This window comes from Rissa tridactyla, chromosome 13 (assembly GCF_028500815.1).
Source record: "Rissa tridactyla isolate bRisTri1 chromosome 13, bRisTri1.patW.cur.20221130, whole genome shotgun sequence".
NCBI lineage: Eukaryota > Metazoa > Chordata > Aves > Charadriiformes > Laridae > Rissa > Rissa tridactyla.
In genome coordinates this window covers 13468141-13486560 of record NC_071478.1, presented here as the reverse complement: position 1 = coordinate 13486560, position 18420 = coordinate 13468141, and the positions used below count along the sequence as shown (strand labels likewise).

The following is an 18420-nucleotide window of genomic DNA, read 5'->3' as shown; positions in this document are numbered from 1 at the left end:
GGGCATGGTGAGGGGAGGCTGCGGCTGCATCCCTGGCTGCACCACCAGGCGTTCCCCTCCCCATGCCTCAGTTTCCCTTTCTGCTCTTCCGTTTTCATGCTCAGCTTCCGAGTGCTGGGATGCAGGACTCCGTGCAGGCATGGCTGTAGGTGGAGCCTGTGAATCTTCGGTTTGTTACCAGGTCGGGGGAAAAATGCACTTTTTGGCCTGTGTGGTATTTCAACGGGTAAATCCTTTGGGCTGGGACTTGTGTGATGTGACTATATCCGTGGGGACGTGGCAGTGCTGATCAGGCTGTCGCTCCTGTCTTGTTTCCCTTTACTGAGGATCTCATTTTTCTTGCAAACCTTTCCCAGGGGTCTTCAGCTTCACTCGCTCCCCGGGGACACCCAGCACCCCCCAGCCCCACGCCGTGCTGGCGCCAGCAGGGGGAATAAAACAGGTCTGGCACAGGGTATTGCATGGGGCACAGCACCAGCTTGTCCCATCGGTGCAGAACTGGGGCTGGGCTGCCCTCTCCTTGGCTGCCACCCATCCTCTGGTCCGGAGTGGGACATCTCAGATGTCCCTGCTTGCCACGGCAGCTCCTCCATGTGCCCGTGGCTTGCTGTGGGGATGGCTGGCAGCATCACGGCGCAGAGCATCACTGCTCTGGGAGTAAGCTGGGCGCATAACCCTTGAGCTGCCGGTCCATTTCTGCTGCTCTTTGCCTCCCAAATCCTCCCTCCCTTCCTCCGTGCCAGCCCCATCAGCTCTTAATCCTAAAGCCCTCCATCCACACAAAAAAGGCTTGTCCATGCTGGCTCTCCCAGCCTGGTGTGTGAGCAGACATTTTCACATCTTTATTTTCCCAGGGTTTGCTGATAAACCCTGTCTCCATAACCCCAGCCTTGATTGACTCATTATCAGGCAACGCGCGGCGAGGAAGCGACCCGTGACCCTGCCTGGGGAGATGGGGTGACCCTGCGGGAGTAACCCTTATCGGCACTTTTTAAAAGCTTCCCTTTTTAACGTGCCGGAGGAGCCTCGGCCAAACCAAGCAATACCCAAATAGCGACGGGGTGGAGGAAGGTGTGCGGAGGGTGAGGGCAAAGGGGTGCAGGAAGCATCAGGCACGTGGGGTGGGGTTATTTCTGCTGGCAGGGGGTGAGGGTGTTTGCTGAGGTTGGGAAGAGCCTCTGCCTGGGTGAAAACATCGACCCGGTTCCCAGCGGAAGAGCTGAGCATCGCGGTGGAGCAGGGACGGATGTGGCTCGGGGACGGCTGAGCTCACCCAAAGCCTTGCCTGGGTCCACCTGCTCCGTGCGGAGGGGATTCCCGGCTCCCCGCCGGGGCTATCGGGAGAAAGCCCACCGGGAGATCAGGGCATCCGTGGGGGAAGGTGATGTGGGACAGGCTCGGCGTTGGCGCCACGCTCCCAGATCAGGTTGTCCCCCACGCTGTCACCCGCGTGCCTGGGACGGAGGGGAGGCCGTGAGCTGTGTCCTTGCTGTTCCCAAACCCCGGGTGTGTGTCGGGAGGGGGCTAATTTATCTTCCCTTTTCCTCCCAGCTGTTTCTACAGCAAGCGACCTTTCAACCCTTGCCTCATCCTTATGGAGGCGATAAAAGTGTTAGGGCGTCACTGACCCACTTTCCCTTCGGCATCCCCTCCCGGGGGGCGCAGGAGCCGCAGGGTTGGGTGCGTGCCGGGCTGGCGGAGATGTCGGCAGGGGCAGGCAGGGTTGCTCAGCGTGCGGGAGCAGGGAGGAAGCCACGGAGGGCAAAAGAAGAGGTGGAAATCCCATTTCTTGCCCTGTTGCGGGGAGGATAACACTTTGCTTGGGACAGAACCCCCTGAAGCAGGCAGGAGCCACCCTCCTGCCCCTCACCCTGCCTCAGGGCACGGATCGCTCCCTTCGATGGGCCGAGGGCTGGCTCTCCTGCGCGGGTCGCTGATCCGGCCCCCCAGCTCCCCGGCAGGGATTAGCGGGGATGGGTTTTTGCCAAGTCCTGGCTGTCACTGTGTTCCCACCTTTGATCAGGAGTCGGCATTCCTGAAGTGCTCCATCTCCCACATGTTGCGCTGATCAAAGGCAGCTGTTGCCTGGACCCTCCCCTGAGTCCATTTACACAAACACACACCCCCCAAAATACAGAAATACAAAGGAAACTGAAGGAGGTGGAAGGGGTGATGGATGGAGGAGAGACCGGGCAAGGGGCAGCAGCCGGCAAAATCCCTCTCCCCGGTCTCCTTGCGGAGGGTCCCATCCACAGCCATCAGGAGGACCGGTGGGGAGTCTGTTGTGGGTCTAAAGAGAGATGCTGGAGGCTGGCTCCGGGCACCCTGGAAAAGAGTTGGACCTTATCTGTCATCTGGAGGAAACGGTGTCATTGGTGAGTGACAGCACTTGCCTGGGCCAGATGCAGCTGCGGCAGAGCATAGGCAACATCTCCCATGGCTTTAGGTGGCATCAAGATGGAGACTGGATGAACCTCTCTGTGTGCTCAATGGCAAGGTCCACGCAGTCCCCTCTGGAGGTCCCTGGGATGCCTCTGCTAGGGAGAGATGCTGCTGGAGGCGTGTGGGTAGTGGTGATGTTCCTCACCAGCCCATGGGCAGAGAAAAGCCATGAGGGGTTTGACCTCATGGACCATCTCCAGCCACCAACATCAGCTGCCTCAAAGGGAGAGGAAGGAGGTCTGAGACCTGCTCTGCCGGTGGCTCCTCTCCAGGGCAAATGCGGTCCCGTTAATTGTGTTTTGGCAGATGATTTATTGTTCATGCACGTGATTTACTGCTGCTGCCCAGCTCCTGTAATGCCATGGACTTGGCCTACCTGGGTTTCCAAGTCCTTTCTGAATCCTTCTCCATGGCAAGCCTAGCTGGTGTCAGTGGCTCGTTTGTGCTCGGAGACCTGATGGGGGAAAGCTCTCCTGCCCTTCCTCATCCTCACACCCATCTGCTGGTTACTCAGCATTCCAGTTTAGCTTCAAGGCATTGAAAAGACACGATCTCCACCCCAAAACTGCAGATCCGAAGAGGACAGAGAGCAGGACCAGGGGACACGCTTGCAGACTCTTTCCCTAGCTGAGGCAGGCAGGTTCAGGTGTGGGTTTGTCTGGTTGAAAGCCAAATTCTGCTGCCCACAGTGACACTGCAGCAATCGCATCCCCCAGGCAAGGACAAAAGCATCCCCTCCCTTGAGCAGAGGGTCCGGCGGACCAGGCTGGGCAGAGTCCAGGCGTGAAGCCCTTCAGAAGGGCAGTTTGTCCTCCTGCTCCTCCCTTGGCCCCATCTTGTTGTGCAGCACGCAGGGGGCAGGTGTATCAGGCACCAGCTGTAGCACTAAAGGCGGCCTTTTATTTCCTTTCTCCGCGTCTGGGCAGGAAAATTTGTTCGTAAAAAGAAGGTCCAGTCGTCTCTGCTCACAAAAGCTAATGTCTCCAGCAGCAAAACCAAGGAGATTCAGGCAGCATTTCCAATGGTGCCGTTAATATAATGTTACCCACGTAAGGAGAGTGCTTTGGGGGGGTGCCAGCGCATCGAAACCAGGTAGTAAGTGTTGCTGGGTCACATTCACCCCTGTCCTCGCTGGTATCTGTAGGTTAATTTGATCAGCTGAAGAAGGTCCTCAGCCAGGTTCCAGCCCGCTGCGGTAATTCCCTGAGGCTGCATTTTGCTCATGATCCACATCTAAAAGAAAAGAGAGGGACTCAAGGTCTGAGTGTCAAGGAAACTAAGCATCTCTAGCGCTCGCTGCCATGGAGGCATGTGCTCAACCCCTAACCCCCCCCCCAAACCTGCCCAGCATCATCCATCTGGCACTAGGACGGCTGCCTGACAAGGCTGCACAGGGGATGCTGTCCCAGCAAGGGTGACCCTGTCTCAGATGGATCTTACCTTCCCTGTTCACCTTCACCAGCGTCCAGCGGTGGCCAAGGCGCTCCCGATCAGACAGGCATGAAGGGCTCCTTGGGGCTGTGCTCGTCCTTCTCGGGCAGGGCTGGCAGCGCCTGCCCCCAGCCCAGGGCAGGCTGGCTTGTCACCACAGCAGCCGTCCCAGCTCAGGGTCACAGCTCTGCCTGCCTGGGATGGCAGGAGTGACAGGCTGTGCTGCGGCACCTGGGGAAATTGGGGAGAAACCTCTGGTGCCCCTTTGGACGTCGCCGAGGCTATAGACCAAGAGGAGAAGCATCTCTCCAAAGATGGCAGTAGACTTTGCATCTGACCTCTCTCTTGTCATACCTGGGGATAGATGGGATCTGTGGCAGCTTCTTTCTTTCTCTCCTTCTCAACAGCACTTTACCCCCAGTTCACCTCCCGGAGCACAATGTCGGGGACCCTTTGCCCCTCCACCCACACCTGCCTCTCCCCACTGAGAGATGCCCCCGACGCTGCGGTCCCTTGCCCTAACCCTGCTTTCCAAAGTTCAGCCGCCTGGCTGCAGGCAGCCCATAATCCCGTTTTACAGCAAGGTGACCCCTGCTCTTTGGCGCTGTGCAAGCCCCTGTCCGGCCGGCCGACGAGCCGGCCACCTAACGCGTAGTGACAGGTCGAGTGGATGGAGCTCGTGGAGGGACCACGTCTTCCCCCTCCTCTCGGCGGTGGGGTTGGAAGAGCGTTGGGTCCCCCCCCGCTCCTCTGCTGAGCATGGAGGGGGGGATTTGGAGGAGTGAAGGTGAAGGGAAGGTCATCACCCAGACCCTGCCACCGGCCCATCAGACACCCCAATAGGGAGCTAAGTGGGGGGACAGGAGGGCAAACCTGATGGGCTGATGTCGTGTCACCTTTGCCAGGCACGTCACCTCCCAGTTCCCCCCCTGCACCTCGCTGCTATAAAGCAGTGTAAGAAAGAAAACCTGGGCAGAGTGGCTCTTTCTTTCATTTCCCCACCCAGCTCCCAGCGTGGCTGCCCATGTCCATCCCATCTGCTGCTTGGGGACCCCTCACAGGGAGAAGGTCTGGCACTGCTGCGAGGACAGTCGGTGGCACGGGGACAGGAGGATCACACACCAGCACCATCAAAGACAATAGTTTCCGTGGGAAAAAAAAAGTAAAAACCAATTTATTCAGTCTCTTCCCCAGCCTCTGCTGTGGAGCGTGGGCTGTTTGACCTGCGCCCAGTGTGCCATCCAAGCTGGCTGTACAATACCCGCTCCGTTCCCTACTCGTGCCTTGTGCCAACAGCAGAAGGGTTGAGGATGATCTTCAGGACAGATGTTCAAGCACTGGGAGCTGCTTTCCAAAACCTCCTTTGAGCCTCCTCAAGATGGGGCCTCAGTTTCCCTCTTGTCTGCCCGGGGCTGTGATCTCTGCTCAGAAATGAGCCTGCCTTGGGGAAGGACCTTCCACGGCACAGCAGAACTACCCGCTGAAGGAGCAACTCTTGTATCGCTCTGATGCCTCCCAGATCTCCAGGTTTGCCAGAAAAAAAGTTGTTCCAACTCTCATGTTTGCAAACTTAAAATCTTGACCTACCCTGGGGAGCAGAAACCATGAAGTTTCTAAAGTCGGTATTAGTAAAGTTTGTGCTTCTGTATTGCGTCTGTGCAGGGCTAAAATATGTTGTTTTCAAAGAAGGGAGATTAGCAAAGCTGAGCATCTCCACGGACTTTGCAAAACCACATCCCCCTGTGGACACCGAGGCTTCTTTGCTGGTATCAAGAGTCAGCGTGGCTACCTGGCGCAGAGCCTGGCTCGGTTAAGCACCTCTCTGCTTAACCGAGAGCCTCTCAGTTAAGCTGCAGTGGAGAACTGGCTCTTTCTGGTCCCAGGCACCCTCAGAGGACGCGGCCTCAGCAGCCGAGTGCTGGGATCAAGCTCTCACCTGGGGAAAATCAACCCCAATTGCAGGAGAGGCTAGTAAGAGGGAAACTGTAGGCCCAGGTGGGGTTGTGGCTGGAGATGAGGACTTCCTGAGAGCACGACGGCTGGCTATGGCCAAGGTACATCTCTATCCCTGCTGTCCCAGTAGCGCCCTGTTAGGAGGCAGGGACAGGCAAGGACAGCGTGGGCAGGAGCCGGGCACCGCTGCCGGCTGCCAGCAGCAGGTGAGGAGGAGATGGGGAGGGAGAGAGGGGGGCAAGTGTCTTGGAGAGGACGGGAGTGACAAGGGCAAAGTCTGGATGTGTTAGTGATGGTGTGAGTGTGGCCCTGTCAGTGCCAGCCTTCATCCCAAGTGACAGGCCTGACAGCCCGGCCAAGGACGAGGCAGGAGCAGAGGGCAAGGGGAGGTGGGAGCTGGGTCCCTGGTACAGTGGCACCTCACAGAGACCCTTTTGATGTGCCAGGTGAATGGGAGCAGGAGCATCTCCTCCTGGGTACCCCCAGTCAGGGCTGTGTGAGGGTGAGAGGGGTTTGTGCTCTGTGTTTTCCCTTTGAGCGGAGTCCCAGCAGCATCCCACCCTCTCCTGTTTCCCGTGCGCTGAGCCCAGCTGTTTCCCTGGCTCTCCTTCCGTGGAAAATGCAAGAGTTTCCCTTGCTGCTCGCTTGGGGGAAGATTGTAGGCTCGGGCTGGGCTTTCCAGTTACCAAGCCTGCATCCCAGGCCACCAAGACACTGGGATGCGGCAGTGGTGTGGCTGGGTTGAAGGCTGCCTCCTCCAAACACCTTGTTCCACGTGCTCCCTGCTGCCTTGAGCTGTCGGGATGCGCACAGCCGCCTGGACCAGTCTCAAAGGGTTGTTAGGAGATGGTGCCCCTGCCCACGCTGTTTGTGGGGTGGAAGAGCTCTGTGCCAGGGTGGCTTGGGCTGGGCAGAGGCAGCCTCCATCCCTGGGGTAAATCAGGTGTGGAGCCCAACTGGGGGTGGAAAAACTAGTGAGGGTTGTGGTGAAGCTGAGCACTGCCCCAAGCATCTTTCTCTGGGAATAAGGGTGTAAAGCCAGATTTCGGGCCCAGACCACCGCCCCTCATGTAAGACAGGCAGAGCTGGACTGAAGGGCTATGAGCAAGAGGAGATCATAGAATAGTTTGGGTTGGAAGGGACCTTAAAGGTCATCTAGTTCCAACCCCCCTGCCCTGGGCAGGGACACCTCCCACCAGCCCAGGTTGTTCCGAGCCCCGTCCAACCTGGCCTTGAACCCCTCCAGGGAGAACAGTTCTGCTTCCCCAAAACACATTAGCCCTCCAGCAACGGGTGTTCAGGGCAGGAGAGCACCCTCCGTGTTTAATAACCCTCAAGGGATTTTTCTTCCATGATTTTTCACCTCTTTTGCCCTTGGGAGCTTCTGTGGCCACAACATCCACAGGTTCTGGAGTTCCTTAGAGAGAAGCTGCTTTTCCTCACTCCTGTTTCCCTTCCTTCTTTGCTCCTGCTGCGTAAGTTTTAGGTGGAAGAGCAGGGCGGGGGCCGGGGAGGAGCGGGGGGGAGGGCACACTGAGGCTTCCCTCCGCGTTAAACCCCACTCCTCGGCAGCCCCCGCGGGAGTTTTGCTCCGGTGGGCGCCGCCGTGCCCGGCTAGGGGCTGCAGCGGGCGCCGAGCTCCCTCCTCCGGCCCCGCGGAGCAGCACGGCCGGGCCGGGAGGGCTGCAGGCACCCATCCCGGAGGAACCCGGGGGCGGGCAGCGGGGTCCCCTCTGATGAAGGGGACACGCAGCATCACCGCGGGGGTTCCAACAGCGTCCGGGCGGGGGGGGGAAGCTGGGTGACGCCTCCGAGGAGGCGCTGCCGGCTCTCCCACCGTGCGGCCGGGTCCGCTAGTCACCACCCTGCCCCCCCCTGCACTGCCGGCCCCCCCCCTGCACTGCCGGCCCCCCCCCTGCACTGCCGGCCCCCCCCCTCCTGCACTGCCGGCCCCCGCCCGCTTGATGCTCCAGTGATGCTCCCCGTCGTCCCCCCGGGGTCCTCCCGTTGCTAGGGGCCCGTTGCTAAGGCCGTTGCTAGGGGCCCGTTGCCAGGGTGCGGGCCCCGCCTCCGGCGCATGCGCGCTGCGGCCCCGCGCTCAGGTGACTCGGGAGGGAAGATGGCGGCGCCCGCGGGGAGGCGTGTGCGGCGTTGAGCGCGGCGGGGCCTTGCGTTGCATCGGCTGGTTTCTGCCGCTTCCCGCTGTCTGTCGCCGCCATGTCGCGACTCATCGTGAAGAACCTACCCAACGGGGTGAGGCCGCCGCGCGGTCTGGGACGTCCGCGGGGTGGAGGGGACCGTGCGGACCTGGAGATGGGTCTGAGGGGACGCCCCACGGGGACGTGGCCTCCTGGGCAGGGAGAGGCCCCGTGAGGGGATAGGGTGGGGTGGGAGGGGGCTCCCGGTGTGGTGAGGTCGGGGTTGAGCGGGGAGATTCCCTGGGAGAGAAGGTCCTCGGTTCGGGGTGGGGGGGAAGGTGACTTGGTGGGGGAGCAGGGAGGTGTCCGGGGGGAAGGGGCTCTAAGGGGCACGTGTGCTGGAGGGGGGGGGTGTTGTCCTTGCAGGAGAGCGGGCAGACACCCCTGAGGGTCGGATGGTGGGGGACGCTGGGCAGGGAGTGCCCCAGGAGCAGGCAGGGAGGTGCCCTGGCAGGGGGGAGGCAGAGTGGGCTGGGGAGGTGGCCCCAGGGAGCTGGCAGCCCCTCCGGGTGGGGGAGCCGAGCTTGTTGTGGTCACTGCCCTCCCTCATTCTTCAGGAATTGGGCACAGGTACGCACCGTGCTGCTCTTCTGCCATCTGGGTCCCCCATGAGGGTGCCTGTGGTCGAACTGGGGGCTTGGTTTGGCAGGCCAGTGCTGTGGGGGCTTGGGCTCCCCCAGAGCTGGGTGCACCCTTAGCTGTGGGGGTGTTGCAGATGGAGATCTGTATGTGTAGTGGATTTATGGAGAAGATCATAGAGTCATGGAGTGGTTGAGGTTGGGAGGGACCTTAAAAGATCAACCAGTTCCACCCCCCTGCCTTGGGCAGGGACACCTCCCACCAGCCAGGTTGCTTCAAGCTCCGTCTAGCCTGGCCTTGAACCCCTCCAGGGATGGGGCAGCCACAGCTTCTCTGGGCAACCTGGGCCAGGGGCTCTCCACCCTCAGAGTGAAAAACTTCTTCCGAACATCTAATCTAAATCTGCCCTCCTTCATTTTAAAACCATTCTATCTCTCCTATCGCTCCACTCCCTGATGATGGCAATAGGATGAAGATGAAGGGTTTGGTAGCTGATGTGTGGGATTTTTTTATTAGCATTGGTGCAGTATGGTGTGGTTCCTACAGCACTTTGGAAGCCCTCTAGTAGCAAATGTTTTACTTTGGACGCAAGGCATCTCTCACCGCATTGCTGATTTGCCTTCCTGTTGTTCTTCCGTGTTTCCCAGATGAAGGAAGATCGCTTTCGGAAATTGTTTGCCGCCTTTGGTACGCTGACCGATTGTTGCTTGAAGTTCACCAAGGAGGGCAAGTTCCGGAAATTTGGTTTCATTGGCTACAAGTCTGAAGATGAAGCTCAAGCGGCACTGAACCATTTCAACAGAAGTTTCATAGACACCTCCAGAGTCACAGTGAGTTGATATTTTTTTGATTCTTAAGAAAGTTTGTCGGTGGAGATTTTGTTGGTCTTAGAGGTGAACAGCCAGGGGCCAAGAAAGCCTAAAGGTTAAGTCCGCTGCAGCACAACATCAAAGCTTGGTGCCAGGCCTTACTGCTGGAGTCTCAAGCAGGTGCTTGATTCAGACGGGCTGCGTTCATGCACTAGCAGTGATTTCAGTGCTGGCTGGAAGAGCAGCGTCAGATTTTAAGGTGTCATCATCTGAATTTTTGAACTTGAGCTCATTGTTTCATTTCAAGGCTTTTGTCCTGTTTATCTTGAATCATTCTCTGTCCAGAACAACTTATTTGACTGTGCTTAAGTGAGCACAACAAACTGTTCCTCATGTTGAGTGGATACGTAGCTCTGTGTTTTTAAAATGAACGTCTGTGTATGAAGCTGCCTGTTCTTCTCCTGCGCACACCTCCTCCATCCCATCAGGGTTCCTGAGTGATGCTTATCCAGCAGTCACAGACCTGGACTGTTGAACATACGTTTCATTAAAGGTCTGATTCTTTTCAGGTTGAGTTATGCAAGTCTTTCGGTGACCCTTCAAAACCCAAAGCGTGGAGTAAGCACTCTCAGAAGGCCCCTGCCTCAGAAAAACAGCCCGAGAAACCTGTGACAAGTGCAGCTCCTGCAGGCACAAAGAAAGTGAGTCTTACTTGTGTCCTTGAGGCTCTGGTGTGTGTCAGGGACTCGGCAGAGAGAAGGGTAGCTGGGACAGTGGATGTTGGAGTCTTGGTTCTGTTATTTTCTGCCTTAGGATCTGTGTTCCGGTACCATTAGGTTACCTGAGAAATGATCTTGGTTGTGCTTCTAATAAGCCTTTCTAAAAATGATTTCTTTTCCTAGGATAAAAAGAAGAAAGACCCAGCGGAAAACTTAAAGGAGGTGAGTTGAGGTTGATTTGCAATCCCTGCATTCATGCTAGCTTGTATTAAGAGCAAGAGCTGAATAATTTTTCTGTACTGCTTCCGGTGCTGTTAATTCAGGCAAGGTGATTTAAGCAGCTCTGTGACAGTCCGATTTTACTGTAACAAACCATGATTTTAACAACCACAACATTGGGGACCAGTTTTCTAATGGTCAGCTACCCCTATGTGACCATGCACTGCATGCAGGACAGCCCTGTTTCAACAGTTCTGGTTTTTAACCGTATGCACGTCTTGTTTAACTTGTTCTTACTTTAACTTGTACATGTACTTGTACATTTTTTTTCTCTTTAATGTTTTGTTTTCTTCTTTAAAGTGCTTTCTAAACATCAATTACAAAAAAGAAAGAGTAGGACTGAGAGATCTTGAGAAGACTTCAGTCACTTTAAGTGGTCACCTTGTGAGTGTAAAGTGGATTTAGGACCTTGGGGATTTTTTTTATGTTGTTGGAAATGAGATGATAGCTTTGGATTAAAACTTACTACTAGCTCTCCTGTGTCTGTCTTCACAGCTTGTGTGCTTGGTTTCTTTTTCAACAGCTGGAAGAAGATAAGACATTCCAGGAGTTCTTGGTGGTTCACCAGAAACGGTCTCAGGTGGCCACTTGGGCTAATGACACTTTGGCAGAGGAGCCCAAGAAGGGAAAATCAAAGCCAGCAGCTGATTATCTCAACTTTGATTCAGATGGGTCTGAGGAGTTGAGTGAGGAGGAGGATGGGAATGAACCTTCTGGAGATGAGGAGGAAACTAAAGGTACCGAAAGGAACTCTCACCCTTTGCTTGTCTTTGTCATGGTGAGTGTGAGAGCAGGTGTGCTGACTTGGAGCCCTACCTCCAAATGAAGACAGTATGATCAGGAAGGTGGTTTCTCAAGCACGAGACTCATTCTTTGTGCTGTGGATATGTGGTTGTTTTCCCAAATCTGGGGAAATGTGGGAAATGCAGTTTCTGATGTTAAGGGGATGGCATTTATGCTTTTCCCTGGGTCCTTAAGTCAGTGTCTAGGGAAGAGTAACAGGGCAAACAGCTGTATTTTTTCCCTTAAATGCTCTCCTAGCCTGCAGCTACTTTTATCGCCAGGATTTCCAGAGCGTAGTGTGGTTTCTGTTTAATTAGTAACCTGTAGCTGATGTCCGTGAACTTGTCTGCTCTGCCTCTGCATATTTCTGGAAACGGTGTATCCTTGGGCTCTGTCAGGTGGGAAGGGATGGAGTTAAGTATCTTGGATCCTGAAAGGAAAACTGTATCTAGTAGAGTAGCAGGTTAAGCTAGAAGACTGAGAAATCTGGGCTGCAGTCTGGTGTGTGACTTCTTAAAACCCCACGTCCCTGCACCGGTGATGAATGTGGTTTTGGAGCCTTTCTCCCTCTTTGTATGGTATTCCCTTATGCTGTTCTTTTGGAGTAAATAGCATTTCCCTGCTGCCTCTCACCTCTCTTTGGGTAATTAAAATGATCAGTTGATCTTTGGTGGGGGGGAGTGTTTTGGAGAAGCATCTTCCTCTGTCCTTTACCTTGCAAAACTAAATTGAACAGTTGAAAACCTTCTCTGGGGTCTGTCTGAAGTAATTGCTTAAAAATGAGACAAAACACACTGCCACAGTGTTCCTCAGGCTGCTTTCTGATTTGTTTTATACATGAGCTGTTGCTTTGAAAAATAGTCATCCAGAAATGTCAGTCTGGAATTGCAGAGATAAAATTGCTCTGCTATTCTCGAGCCTTTCTTCCCCGTGAAAAAGGTAGAGGAGGGGAAGGCGGTTCTTGGGATTCTGTCTGCCCTCAGCTTTTACCCGGCTGGGGAGAGAGCAGCAGCATCTGTGTGTAAAAATTCTCTGATCTCTCCTCTCTGACAGCAAAGAAAGGAGAGAAGAAGGCAGCTACCAGCAAAGACCTCTCGGATATGGATTACCTGAAATCTAAAGTGGTGAAGGATTCTTCCTCCTCATCCAGTTCAGAGGAAGAAACAGATAGTGAGGAGGTGGAAGAGGAAAGTGAGAGCGAGGAGGATTCAGGCATTGCAGAAACTGCTGGCACCAACACAGATAAAAAGGGGAAGCCAAAAGCCCAACAAACACAGCAAGAGACGCCAGCGGAGAAGAAGAAAAAAGGATCCACGCTAGAGGTATAGCTGAATTAGACGTTTGTCTTAGCTAAAGCAGGAGCTTTATGGGGCAGTGTGTGTCTGTCAGTTGCTCCAGGGATGAGCTGAAAGCTTGAAGTCTGGGGGACCCCGTAGGTACCAGCTTTCTTGGCTCGCTGGGCAGGAGCCATTCAAAACGTTTGCTGGATCCAGTGCCTATTGAATCCCTGGAAGATGGGGCTTGCAAACAAGTGCTGTTAGTGCCCTTTCCAGAGGTTTTTTCCTGTGTCTGCAGGAAACACTGTGCTGCAGAACTCGATTTTTAGTGACTGGGTTTGACTATCCCAGCCAAACCTTGCACCCCTCACCCAGCACCTCCTGCCCAGGCTGATGCAGCTGTGACAAATCTCTTGATATTCTCTCCCACTCTTCAGCCTCCTGTTTGTTGGACAAGACCAGCTTGTTGTACTCTGATTTCTGTTGGTTTTCACTCAGCTTCATTTCTTTTTTTTTTTTCCTCTTTTTTTCTCCCCATCCTTGTGTCCAGAACCAAGGCAGCTCAGCAGAAGCCAGCACACCACACACGGTGAAACTTCGTGGTGCACCCTTGAACATCACTGAGGCAAGTGTTGTCACCGAGCTGGGAATGGAGGCTCAAGGGTGTTCTCAGTGTGTAACTCAGTGTGATCTTTGCAGAAGCTTCTGTCGTCACTTACGGAGCTGTTTTGAGGGTTGTATGGGTGGTTGGAGAAACTTTTCAAGTGGTTTTATGCAGAGATGTTGTATGTTGCACGTAGTGTTCTTGTAGTGTATATAAAAACTAGAAGCCTGAAATGTGCTGCTTTCCATGCCTGGGAACTTATTTAAAGAACTTATAATTCTTCCTGCAGCAAAAGATTCGTGACTTCTTCTTGCCTCTGAAGCCAGTGGCTATCCGGATAGGAAAAAACGCCCGGGGGAAAAATACAGGTAATGTCTATATGTGGAAGGTGGGGGTTGGATCTGTGAGTTAGAGGACCTCTCAATCACACCCCTGCTCTTTCTGTCTGCAATTCCAAATCGTTGGCTCGCGTACTGATTCTTACAGACCTTTCTGTGACTTTGCAGCTCTCCTGCCCTAGTTGCTGTCCATAGGATGCCGTGGGCAGAGGAATGTTGGCTACGCTCCCTTAGGCGTAGCAGCAGGAGCCTTTTCTTTGATCTGCCTCTGAAACTTTCCTAAACATACCAAACCATGCCAAGGAAAGGCCTCTTCCTCTAGGATGGCTGCAGTAGCACCCAGGGACTCTGCTGACCTGTGCCTGTCGGCTGCAGAGCGGTCTTTAGCCAGGGTGGGTCTCCTGCCAGGCTGTGGCTACCGGAGGTACCCGGCAGAAGGAGCGTGGAGCAGATCCTCAGAGCTGGTGGGGAACTCTGCTATATGCTGTTTTCCTTTTGCAGCCTAACAGCGGATACACCCTTTGTTTGCTCTTGGAGACACCTGTGAAAGCCTACTTCAGCTGTTCAGTTGGGCGTCTTTGGTTTGCGTGTAGAGAATAAGCTTTTAAAAGGCAGCCTTACAGACTGACTTGGCCATTTTCAGGCTGGATTGAAACTTTAATGGGAGTCGAATGCTTTATCTATAGGAATCTATATTAAAGAAAGCCCAATTCACCCTTAATTAGCCAATTAGTGGTTGTGTGTTCCCCACATGATGCTCAGTTGAACCTTTCCTTCCTCCAAGGTTGCATCTTTGTTGACTTGAAGAGTGAAGCAGAAGTGCAAAGGGCCTTGAAGCGAAAAAAAGAATACATAGGTAAGGGCTGTTTGTTGCTCCTTGTTCTGGCTGATGTCAATGGCAGGGTGCTCAGCTGCTGAAGTGTTTGCTGCAGAAGTACCTCCTGTTGTTTTAGTTTTTCCCAGGCAGATGGTGGGGGTGGTTTCCTCCACTCGGCTGATGCCGGGATAAACCATGTGCTGTGTCAGGAGCAGCGTAGAACTGGCAAGTGACTGAGCTGTGTGTGTTGCTCTTTGGCCCTCGTTTTTTTTCTGTCATGCGCTTCAAGTGTATCTTGCTCTTGGTTTAAATCTGGTTGGGGTAGCGTAGGGGATTTGTACAAATGATTCTGTAAGCCTGCGTTTGAAACCTGTTCCTGACCTAGTCCTTAGCTGAACTACTAGAATAATATTTGCAAAAATTGCATGCAGAATGGGAGTATCTACTTGGAAGCCTTGGACTAGGTTGGCGCAGGCAGAAAAGCTGGAGCTGTCTGTAAGGAAGGCAGACTGTGGAGCTGTCTAGCAAATGTTATCCTGGTTTTTATGAAGACTGATTTCTTGCAGCCCCCACGCTGTCGTGTTTTTTTTGGTTTTTTTGTTTTTTTTTTTTAAATCGGGCAGAGATCTGCTCAAAGCTTGTGGAATTGTAATTGCTTGTGTCGCTGCTGTAAGCCCAGGCTCTCTGCACATTGATATTGATTGCCCATGGCCTTGGGAAGCATCTAATGTGCCTCTCTGTGTGTTTGTGGATTAGGTGGACGATGTGTTGAGATATTCCGATGCAGGAATACCCCAAAAGAAACTGTTACAGCAAAACCTGATAACCAGCCATGGCAAAGAAGGAAAAGGGATGATGAGGAAGAAGAGGACTTGTCTGAATCAGGGCGACTCTTTGTCAGGAATCTTCCCTTTACTAGCACTGAGGAGGACTTGGAGAAAATCTTTTCTAAGTACGGTAAGTATTTGCTGTGGGACTGGGATTTGCAGGGCTACGTCTTTGCTTTGCTCACACAGAGGTTTTCTTGCTGGCTGTGAATGGACAAAGCTCTGTGTCCTTGAATATGGACCCACTCCCATCATCTTTATCGCCTGGTGTGGTGGTGTGTGGCTGTTTGGCTTTGAAACTGATGCTGGGGTCGTGCTGCTTTGCTGGAATCATGTGCTGCTGTGTGCCCTCACCCCTCTCATTGCATCTCTGGTGCAACAGTAAAAGCTCTTGCCAGTCAGTGCAGGCTCTGAGTCCTAGTGGGATGGGGAGAAGGAGGAGATAACCAAAAGCACCTGCTGCATGAAATACTGATCACACAGATTTCTAGATACTGTAGGTAAGAGGCGAGTCATAGAATGGTTCGGGTTGGAAGACCTTAAAGACCATCCAGTCCCAGCCCCCTGCCCTGGGCAGGGGCACCTCCCACCAGCCCAGGTTGCTCCAAGCCCCGTCCAACCTTGAACCCCTCCAGGGATGGGGCAGCCACAGCTTCTCTGGGCAACCTGGGCCGGGGGCTCACCACCCTCACCGCAAAGAATTTCTTCCTGAGATCTAATCTAAATCTCCCCTCTTCTAGTTTGAAGCCATTACCCCTCATCCTGTCGCATCATGCCATGGTAAAAAGTCCCTCCCCAGCTTTCCTGGAACCCCTTCAGGGACTGGAAGGGGCTCTAAGGTCTCCCGGGAGCCTTCTCTTCTCCAGGCTGAACCCCCCCAACTCTCTCAGCCTGTCCTCACAACAGAGGGGCTCCAGCCCTCTGGTCGTTTTTGTGGCTTCCTCTGGACCCGTTCCAACGAGTCCGTGTCCTTGTGCTGAGGACTCCAAAGCTGGATGCAGTACTCCAGGTGGGGTCCCCCCAGAGCAGAGTAGAGGGGCAGAATCACCTCCCTCGACCTGCTGGCCGTGCTGCTGAGATACACCCCAAATTCATGTTCGTGTTTGGCATGTCAGGTGGAAGCCTGAAGCTTCCCTTTGCTAGCTCAAAGTTAAACAAATTTAAGGTTGCCTTGGCATTAGAGTGTCCTGAGGGGTAGAGAGGGTTAGGTTGGGGAAATCTTTATTCCTTACTGAAGGTAAATGCAGTGGCTTGGAACTTGCCTGGTTTGTGTTACGTGTCAAAGCCCTGTGAGCTGCCACACAGGGCACAACCGGAGTTGGGGTGCTTTTGCAGGGCCTATCTTGTCATTCTGCAGCCAGCAGCTCCTCGCCCAGGCTGGTGGCTTGCTGCACACCCGCTGCAGTGTTCAGAGCTGCTCCCTGGCTCCTCTCCTCCCTGTCTTCGGCCGGGAGGCGCCAGTTCAGGGCGTGTGATAGCAGTGCGACGACATCTCTCACGGAAAGGCCTTGCCTTTTGCAGGACCCCTCTCAGAGATCCATTTCCCTATAGACAGACTGACCAAGAAATCCAAAGGCTTTGCTTTCATCACCTACATGATTCCTGAGCACGCGGTGAAAGCCTACGCAGAAATGGATGGGCAAGTGTTCCAGGTATGGTGACTGATGGCTTTCCTGTGCTGTTGGACCGCTGCCGGTGGGAATATTTGTTCGTAACGTAGCCAAAAATCTGCTTCTGTGCTTTGATGAAAAGGTTGAGTCTCTTCTGCTTTGCTGTAAGAGAGCATACTTGTTTTCGATAGAGCAGCCTGGTTTGAACAGCATCACAGGTACCAAAGTCTGCACTGGAGGTGGAGAAGGAGATCCGAGTCTTAGTCTCTCGCATTGTGTGGCTACTCTGACTTGCAATAATGTCTCCTTTGGGAAGGAAGATTCCCTCCTTCCACCTAGGCTGCTTGACTAGGAAAGGTGCCGGAAAATTTCCTCCACTCTGCTTAGTTCATGAACTTCTGTGGGTTACTTCAGAGCTGCTGAACCTCTTCTTCCTTTCTTCTAGGGTAGAATGATGCATCTTTTACCATCCACGATCAAAAAGGAAAAAATCGAAGCTGTGGATGCGGAAGAGTCTTCCTCCTACAAAAAGCAGAAAGAGGCCAAGGACAAAGCCAACAGTGCCAGGTACAGAGGTGTCTTGTAGTGGAGCAAGGCAACAGAACCTGCCAAATTCCCAAGGGGTGGGAATGCATATGGGGTCTTTGCAGGGGCCGTATAGATTACCAGAGTCAATAAATCACTTGCTGTGCAGCTCTGTTTCCTTTGTCTCTTACCTGCTTGATTCCTCTGTCCTAGTAGCTCTAGTAGCTCAGTGAGCAGCAGAAATTGAGACAAACGTGGTTTTGAATGGCTTTGTGTACAAGTTTGTTTCTCTGGTGTCTACTCAAAGTTGTTCTGATGCTGTAATTCTTTAGGGTAGTGGCTTCGGATCAGCTGTGTCTTTCTCCTCCACTTGGCCATCTGCATTTCTGAAACTTGTAGGAACTTTATCTTTCTATGTGACAAATTAGTTCGAAAGAAGTGGCTGGTATTTTGTGACTGGAAGGGAAAGAAACGCAACCTTGCTTGTGTGGGCTTTGTGCTTTTAGGAAACCAGCTGAAAAAAACCCCCATGTTCCTCTGAGCCAACATCTGAACTTCCTACTGTGACCAGTGACCTCTAGGGAAGGAGAGCTAAGCTGCCAGCATTGCGGCCTTTGTGTTCTCTCTCCAGCCATGTCTCCCTCATCCTGTCCCTTCTCTAAGGGTGTTCCACCCTTCTTTCCCTCTGGCTTTTCACCCCAGATGCTCATGGTGGCTTTCAAAGCTGTTTTTCCCCAGGACCACTGACTAGAGAGACACCAGTGGAAGAAGGGACCACACGACTCTGAACCTGACTCTTCTTTCTCTTTCCAGCTCTCACAACTGGAACACGTTGTTTGTGGGGACAAACGCCGTGGCTGATGCCATTGCTCAGAAGTACAACGCTTCCAAAAGCCAAGTGCTGGATCATGTGAGTTGGGTTATTGATCGGCTGGGATGGGAGATCACTTTCCTATCTGCTTCCTCGTGCCCAGGGCCTTCCTCTGTGCATGAACGAGCACTGTGCAGGCTGGGAGATCGTTTTAACTTCTCTGTGGGATCTGAGCCTAACAATCCCTTTGCCACTGGAAGGCAAAGCGACACTCCCAGCCCTCCTTCCCACTCTGCTTTTCTGTGGCTGAATTTTGCATTTCTACATAACCAGAAGTTGATGGGAATTTACACCCTGAAGTTCAGATCCTTCCTGGAAATGTTATTTTGCCTTGTGAAGCATTCTGACTCCAACAGCA

General features: G+C 53.6%; 1 protein-coding gene across 1 annotated transcript in view; it reads left to right on the top strand.

Moving 5' to 3' along the window:
* The first annotated feature begins 7934 nt into the window (after window positions 1-7934).
* The window catches only part of RBM19 (RNA binding motif protein 19), a 73292-nt gene continuing 62806 nt past the window's right edge, over window positions 7935-18420 (top strand). Inside the window, exons 1-13 of the mRNA XM_054219881.1 lie at window positions 7935-8079; window positions 9251-9433; window positions 9982-10113; window positions 10315-10353; window positions 10934-11147; window positions 12247-12515; window positions 13021-13095; window positions 13364-13442; window positions 14197-14268; window positions 14986-15186; window positions 16578-16708; window positions 17112-17233; window positions 18005-18101. Of these exons, the coding sequence (XP_054075856.1) occupies window positions 8044-8079; window positions 9251-9433; window positions 9982-10113; window positions 10315-10353; window positions 10934-11147; window positions 12247-12515; window positions 13021-13095; window positions 13364-13442; window positions 14197-14268; window positions 14986-15186; window positions 16578-16708; window positions 17112-17233; window positions 18005-18101 (1650 nt within the window). The 5' untranslated portion in view covers window positions 7935-8043. The remainder of the gene's footprint in view (window positions 8080-9250; window positions 9434-9981; window positions 10114-10314; window positions 10354-10933; window positions 11148-12246; window positions 12516-13020; window positions 13096-13363; window positions 13443-14196; window positions 14269-14985; window positions 15187-16577; window positions 16709-17111; window positions 17234-18004; window positions 18102-18420) is intronic.